The sequence below is a fragment of the Dromaius novaehollandiae genome, unplaced genomic scaffold, assembly GCF_036370855.1.
Source record: "Dromaius novaehollandiae isolate bDroNov1 unplaced genomic scaffold, bDroNov1.hap1 HAP1_SCAFFOLD_41, whole genome shotgun sequence".
Classification (NCBI taxonomy): Eukaryota; Metazoa; Chordata; class Aves; order Casuariiformes; family Dromaiidae; genus Dromaius; species Dromaius novaehollandiae.
The window spans coordinates 1,637,645-1,645,244 of record NW_026991492.1 but is presented as its reverse complement, the minus strand read 5'-3'; the positions used below and the strand labels follow the sequence as shown (position 1 = coordinate 1,645,244).

The following is a 7,600-nucleotide window of genomic DNA, read 5'->3' as shown; positions in this document are numbered from 1 at the left end:
ATACTGTGAGGGAGTCAGCTCTGACCCAGTGTTGGACACAATTTTATGTGGGCACCAGGGGAGACAGAGCAGTCTCAGTGAAGGTGGAATGAACCCAAGAACTGTGTAGCAACATGATTGCAATTACTACTAATAATACTAACAATAGTAATAATAAAAAGAAAAAACAATGCTCAGTCCTGGTACAGGATATCGTGGGAGTCATTTGTAGAGAGAAATGGCAATGTTACCACTGCTGAAAAATGTCCATGAAATCACTTTCCTCAGGGCATCCTGGAGCTCCTTGTTCCTCATGCTGTAGATGAGGGGGTTCACTGCTGGAGGCACCACCGAGTACAGAACAGCCACCACTACATCCAGAGATGGGGAGGAGAGGGAGGGGGGCTTCAGGTAGGCAAACATGACAGTGCTGAGAAACAGGGAGACCACGGCCAGGTGCGGGAGACACATGGAAAAGGCTTTGTGCCGGCCCTGCTCAGAGGGGATCCTCAGCACAGCACTGAAGATCTGCACGTAGGACACCACAATGAAAACGAAACACCCAAAGGTTAAACAGCCATTAACCACAATGAGCCCAACTTCCCTGAGGTGGGAGTCTGAGCAGGAGAGCTTGAGGATCTGGGGAACCTCACAGAAGAACTGGTCCACTGTGTTGCCTTGGCAGAGTGGTATGGAAAATGTGTTCCCAGTGTGCAGGAGAGCATTGATAAAACCACTGGCCCAGGCGGCTGCTGCCATTTTGACACAAGCTCTGCTGCCCATGAGGGTCCCGTAGTGCAGGGGTCTGCAGATGGCAAGAAAGCGGTCATAGGCCATGACTGTGAGGAGAGAATACTCTGCTGAAAATGAGAAAAAGAAGAAAAAGACCTGGGCAGCACACCCAAAGTAGGAAACGGCCCTGGTATCCCACAGGGAATTGGCCATGGATTTGGGAACAGTGGTGGAGATGGAGCCGAGGTCGAGGAGGGAGAGGTTGAGGAGGAAGAAGTACATGGGTGTGTGGAGGTGGTGGTCACTGGCTACAGCGGTGATGATGTGGCCGTTGGCCAGGAGGGCAGCCAGGTAGATGCCCAGGAAGAGTGAGAAGTGCAAGAGCCGCAGTTCCCGTGTGTCGGCAAACGCCAGGAGGAAGAATTCGCTGAGGGAGCTGCTGTTGGACATTTGTTCCTTTAGGGCACAGGAGGACTGTCTGAGGAAGAAGAGACATTGACAAGTTAGGACAGACTTCTCTGAGCAAACTTTCTCATAACCTCCCCCAAAAAAACACTCATTACCTCTCCCCATCTCAGCAGCACCGTTACTGAGCTCCATGGCTTAAGCTCTGGTTTGTGCTGGCTGAGTTTGCCATGATCTGCCCATGGGCTCCAGGGGAGTCAGCCCTGACCTACAGCACTGTGTACATGAGAGCAGGGGTGACTGAAATGTTATATTCCCAGTTCCAGTCAGATTTAATCCACTCATAATGTAGATGTGCTTTTCAGCTTCTTCACTCCCACTTCTAAGTAATGTGGGTTCATTAATAGATTTCAGGCTTTTTTCATTTCTTTAGCTGATCCTGTAACACCAGAGGAGGATTCCTGGAGGTAGAACTCCTCAGCATTGCTGTTGCACTCAGAGGGACCAGCTGTGATTCCGGAGAGCCAAAAGGATTCACTCTGGCTTTAGTGCAAAGGGAGGAGAGCTGGCCTGTCCAGCTGCCTTGTTCCCAGCTGCCCTGTGCTCGCACCTCGGAGGTGGAGGGCAGTTGCACTCGTGTTACTCAAAAAAGAAACAACACCACAGAGAGCAGAGGAATCCACTTCCAAAGTGCCCATTAGCACTCTTTCTGAGGGTGTGTGAAAGAGGTCTCAGCCCTCCCCTTCTTGCCAGCAACACATTGGGCTCCTTCCAGCTGCCCACATCCAGCCTCCCAGCAGCATGTCCATGGCCTCAGTGTGTAGGTGGCTTCTCCCTGGGGCACCTAGATAACAGGCAGCTGCAATGGGAGAGCTGGGCCCTTCTGGAGGGCAGCTGCAGCCCAGCCAGACACCCCAGGGAAAAGGCAGAATGTCCTAAGGATGCGGTGTCCTGACGAGAGAGCTGGCTCATTCCCAGCCCCCCACACTGCACTGCCCAGAGCCCCACAGGCCAGAGGGGCACTTGGGCACCTCACTGTCAAGGACACGTCTGCATGGCAGGACCTGCAGGGACAGTGTTGTCTGAACTGCATCAGAAACCCCCCTGCCCAGAGAGTCCAAGGGGAAGGACAAGGGCAGCATGGGCAGGTGGGAAACATGGAGCAACACCATGACGTTTGTGCCCAGGGAGGCAGGGACAGGCAGGCACAGAGGGGCACTCAGGAATGTCTCCTCTCCTGCATGTCCAGCTGCCGAGGAAACGACTCCTGCCCTGGACCCCACAGCCTTGAGAGCAGAGGGCTGTGCTGGCTGGCAGAGGAGCGGAGGTGCTGGAGTTTGTGGTTCCCTCTCACACTCTGAGCATGACTCTGCTGCCTGGAGCCGTCCCTGCAGGCAGCTGTTTCTCTGTCCCCACGTCTCTGCCCTGTCAGTGCTCACAGACCCCATCCCACCCGCTGGGTGCTCAGCTCTGCCCTGCAGAAACCTCCCGGGGGCAGGACACTGCCCAGGGCACCTCTGTGGTTGCAGGTGCTCCGGAGCAGGGGAGACAAGCCTTGGTGAGGCTGGGAAGGTGCTGCTGGCTCTGTCTGTAGGCTTCAGGGTGGATGAAGGCATTTGCTGAGTGCTTCCCACAACTGTTCCTCCCTCAGTGTCACTGTTTTGGAGCCTCCTCCCCCTGCCTAAACCTGACAGATCTATTCCCATTTCCCCCCACCCAAAGAGAGTAAAACTGAAAGCACAGAGTCATGACAGCTCCTTCCATGTACCTCCTGCCTTGACTTTCTTTCTGAAAAGGCCCCTCCAGAAATGTTCTCAGGGTGAGCTGGAGCTGTGAGCAGCCCTGACCCACGCAGCACCCTCTCAGCAGGAGAAAAAACCTGCCCTGATGGGGTGTCTCTTCCCACCCAGAGCTTCTCCTCACAGCACCATGGGGAGGTCCTGGCACAGGCTGAGTGCTGACCCTGGCAGGCAGCAGAGTCACTGCCCTGCACACAGCACCCTGGGTCACAGGGATGCTGCTCTGAATTACAGCCCTGGTGCACACCCCGGCTTCACACCCCTGCAGCGTCCCTGGGAGAAGGCAGCAGCGTGCCCTGTCCCTGTGACGGTGTGGCTGGGAATCCCTGCTCTGAAGCATCTCCTGCTCCACACAAGAGGGACTGAGATTCCCATCCTGACAGACCCTGTCAGCCATGGGATGTGGCAGCTTCAGAGGACCTCTCAGGGTATCTCACCTGCACTGCCCTGCAGCCAGAGACTTCCTATATTAGCGACTGTGAAGATTTCTCCTCCAGTGAGCTCTCAGCTGTCCTCCCACTCCTCACTGTCCTTAACTTCTTTCTGTCTCACTCATCTTGCTCATCTTCCTTGTCTCGTCTTGGCACCTGCAGGCAGTGCCCGCAGCCCTGCTGCTCTTTGCAGAGGAGCTGCTCCTGCACAGAGATGTCTCTCAGCAGTGCTGCCAGGTTGCCATGAGCTCCCTCCATCCCAGGAGCCTGGCCCCACTTGGGAATAGCTGCCCAGCTGAAGGCGTGACTTTATCTGTTCTTTGTACTCTCTCCTCCTGGGAAATGTGCACTCAAGTAGACTGAAATAACCACTGATGGTCTCTCTCTAACCACTGAAGAGGCACTGATTCCAGCACTGCAATTTGTCTCTTCAAATGGATGATTATCTATGAGAGATGGAAACATCGCACTCTGGAAGCCCCTACTCCCATCTCTTCTCTAGGCAGGACAGGTAGAAAAGGAGCAATAAGGGAGGTCATTTACCCATGGTTCAGGAGTTGATTCAGATGAGTCAGTCTGGGCATCTTATGCCAGCTTATGAGCCCCTGGGCTGGAGTGGGATTCAGCAAACTCCTGTGAACTCCACAAACACACAGGAGGTGGGATTCCTCTTGCCCAAGCTGAAGTGAGCACAACAGAGGTGTCTGCATGGGAGCTCCTTGTCTAAGCTCCCACTGGAATCACTGGAGATGGAGGGTGGGAGTCAGTTGCTCACACACAAACAGCTGGTGACAACTGAAGAGACAGAGGTGGTGCAAGACATGTGCCAGTGTCTGCTTGCTCTGATGGAGCAACAGTGAGACCCACATCCTTCTAGAGCATCAGCTGGAGGACAGGTGGGGAATTTCCTTGACAATCTGAAATGAACCTGGATGCCTACTACGACTAGAGCTCTACTCACTAGGAAGCTGAGGCTCATGCATATCTCTATGCTGCAGACCACTGATGCAATTCAGTGCAGACACTTGATTTAATGACATAGGCAGGGCCATGTCAGATGTCCCATACCACTGCGTGTTTCTAGCAGGAGCCTTATGAGACCTAGAGGAAAACCATGCCCTTTTGGAGTGGCTGCTGGGCAAAAACCTCAGGCCCTCTCAGGTTTCCTACTTGTGCCCAAAATACTGAATCCAACAACCGCATTTAGGCAAAGCCCTTCTCATCTACATCCAAACATTCTGCAGAAATGGGAGGCACATCACACCAAGGTCTCCATGCTAGTCTCTGCACTCTCAGACCCTTCTCCTCCCCCTGAACCTCTTCTCACCTCCTGATGATATGAAATGGGACTGTACTAACGATGATCACAGGCTCCCCAGGCCCAGAGACTTTTTGGTTGCACCTTGTCCTTCCTGGAGATCGGTTCACCTCTGTCACAGGCCCCAAGGTGCTGCAGAGTCAGCTCAGGCAGCAAGCCCCTCTCCTGCCATTCCTGCACAGCCCAGCTCTATATCTCTCTGGCCTTGGATACTACAGGATTTGCTCTCTTAGTGGGAACCTCATTTCACCATTACATTTGCTATGGATGCCAGCATGCCTCATGAAGTAACAGGTTTCCCCATGACTAATCTTGCAGCCATGAGAAACTTGGGGATTTGGCAACAAAAACCTCATAAAGTCATGCATCTGGATGGGCTGGGTCTTGATGGGCAGAAGAGTGACCCTGAGGAGAAGGGCCTGGACATCACAAGGGATGCCATATGAACCTGTGGTGCGTGCTCACCACAAATGTGGCCAGCTGCATATGAGGCTGCATTAGAAAACGAGTGGCCACCCAGACAAGGTGAATTATTATCCCCCTCGTCTCAGCACTGGTGTGGCCACATCTAGAATAGTGTGTCCCAGTGTGGGCTGCCCTGTGCTGGAGGAATGGGGAGGAACTGGAGAGGGTCCAGAGGACATTTGCCAAGATGGCATCAGGGCCTAAAGGACAAGGCCTTTATGGAGAGGCTGAAGGACCTGGGCTTCTTTAGCCTGGTGAAGGGGAGGCTGAGGGCAGTAGAGTAGGAGCCTGTGCCTGCTTGAAGGGTTGTTTCAGGGGTGATGGAGCTTTTCTTGGTAGTGGGAAACAGCAAGTGAAGGGGAAAGAGCCACAAAGTGCAGCTTGAGAGGTTCAGCTGTGACATTAGGAAAAGGAAATGTCACTTGTAGGGTAGTGCTGTGGTGCCACAGGTCACCCAGAGGGAGCCTGTGATCAGCGCCTGGCTTCGTATTTCAAGGAAAAGCAAGTGAGGACAGAGAGACACCAGTAAAGGTAGGGAGATCCTGGGGTGAGAGCAAGGTAGGGAAGCAGGTTAGGTGTCTACAGGATGTGGGGAAAGAGGCACAGGCATGGGACAGTGGAAGACAGCCTGTGGTGGAGACAACCAAGGGCACTGCCAAGGCTCAAAGCCCCCAAAGGTCTTTGCCCTCTTGGCTATGGCTGTTGTCTCTGTCACCGAGGCCTCTGACAAGATGCTGTTTCTTTACAGCACTGTGGCCTCCTTGTCCACAGGGAGCCCAGGAGGTGCCATATCATTGTCCTGTGCTCATCGTTGCACACCCCCACCCTTACGCTGCCCCCAGGAAGAGCCCTGAGAGTGATGTCTGAAAGCAGTCCCTAGTTATCTAGCCACACTCCCGTTTCCTTCCCTGCACGGTAAATGAAGTGCTAGTCCATTGAGGCGACAATAGGGATGAGGCTGATCTCACCCAATGCCAGGCCATTTTAGTGCACATGTCTATGTCTAACGCAAGTGTCTGGACTTTCCTTTCTAGTCAAGGGAGAGAAATAGGTTGTCTCACTGAGAGGTCTTGAGAGACTCCTCCTGGTGACAACCTAATGCTCCAGAAAGATTCCAATAGATCCTGGGTCACATTTCCCAGCTCCATATGGGAACACAGCCACCCCAGGGCACCTCAGGCAGCAATAGCCTCTATCTGTGGGCAAATGAATAAAGGCCTGAACACCAACTTCTAGTCATAAGGTAAAACCTATTCAAAAATAACTCTATGCAAGAACTGAAAAAAGTCCTCATCTCCACAACTTTTATCAATTGGAATGGATTTTTTATTTCTTTTTTATTGTTGATATTTATTATATACATATATATATATATATACTTAACAGTTATTCATTCCCGATTCATTTCCTACCAGCACTCTGCATGGAGAAACTTTGTTCTGAGGAACTACGGTATTCAAATAGACGTACTGCCTATCTCTTCTTCTGCCTCTCTGTCCTTTCTTCTGCATCTGCAGAGGATGGGGAGAGGCAGGCAAAGGGGACATGGCTGCAGTGCTGACTGTGAGGTCACTTCCACTGCAGCTGCCTGATTGGCCCTCAGCAGATGTGCTGGCCAGCAGGCTTGGTGATGTCACCCAGCACCTCTGAGAGCCCACCAGCAGCAATGACAGCCCTGTGGAGGGGAGGGGGTGACAAAGGCAACGGGGATCCATCGGGGTGCTGATTGTGAGGGCACCTCTGCTGCAGCCACCCCACCAGCCCACGGCCGGCAGGCAGGCAGGCACGGCTCACGGTGACCCTGCCCAGGACTCGCCCCTCTGCAGCGGACCTGCCACCGAGTAGCACAAAGCTCCTCGGCTAGATCTCCTCCTCCTCCTCAGTGGCAGCTCAGTGTTCCCAAAGTTTTGCATGATGTATTATTACCAGCCACCCGGGGTGTGGGGGGGTGTTATATAGTGTGATACCAAGAAGTAGTCACACGAAATGCTCTAATGTACAGTTTGCTGATGGGCGGGTAACTGTGCAAGGCCTGCTGGGACAGCCCTGGATGACTCTAGAAGGAACTGAACCTCACTTATTTTTTTCCACATCTCAATGCAAGAGGAGACCTTTGTCCAAATTAGCTTCAGATCCACACTTGGGATTTCACCTCAGAGGGGGTTCACCTCCAAAGAAGAGTCCAGGAGTGAGCTAATAGCCAGGCTGTGCCTGCGCTGATCAGGCTCCCAGAGGCCAAGAGGATGGAGGAGCCAGGGGAGTTCACAGTGCTGCAAGGATTAATTACCCGGGATAAGGGTTCAGACCCTCTGTCAGCTGTAAGAGAAGCCTGTACGAGCAAAAGTGGACGGACCTCCCAATGGCGGTTGTCCAAAACAAGGGAGACAAATTCCAGCTGAAGAGCCCCTGTGGCATGGGAGCAAGCCAGCAGGAGAAAACCCTCCCTGCTCTCCTCTGGATGAACACAGGGC

At 53.2% G+C, this 7,600-nt stretch overlaps 1 protein-coding gene across 1 annotated transcript; it reads right to left on the bottom strand.

Moving 5' to 3' along the window:
- Positions 1–201: 201 nt before the first annotated feature.
- Positions 202–1,161, bottom strand: LOC135326972 (olfactory receptor 14A16-like). The gene has a single exon (XM_064504613.1). It carries the CDS (start codon positions 1,159–1,161, stop codon positions 202–204), a length of 960 nt encoding a protein of 319 aa, XP_064360683.1.
- Between the last annotated feature and the right edge of the window lie 6,439 nt (positions 1,162–7,600).

What these genes read in the sequence shown, in the direction of transcription:
- LOC135326972 (XM_064504613.1), bottom strand. Translation starts at nt 1,161, where the DNA reads ATGTCCAACAGCAGCTCCCTCAGCGAATTCTTCCTCCTGGCGTTTGCC.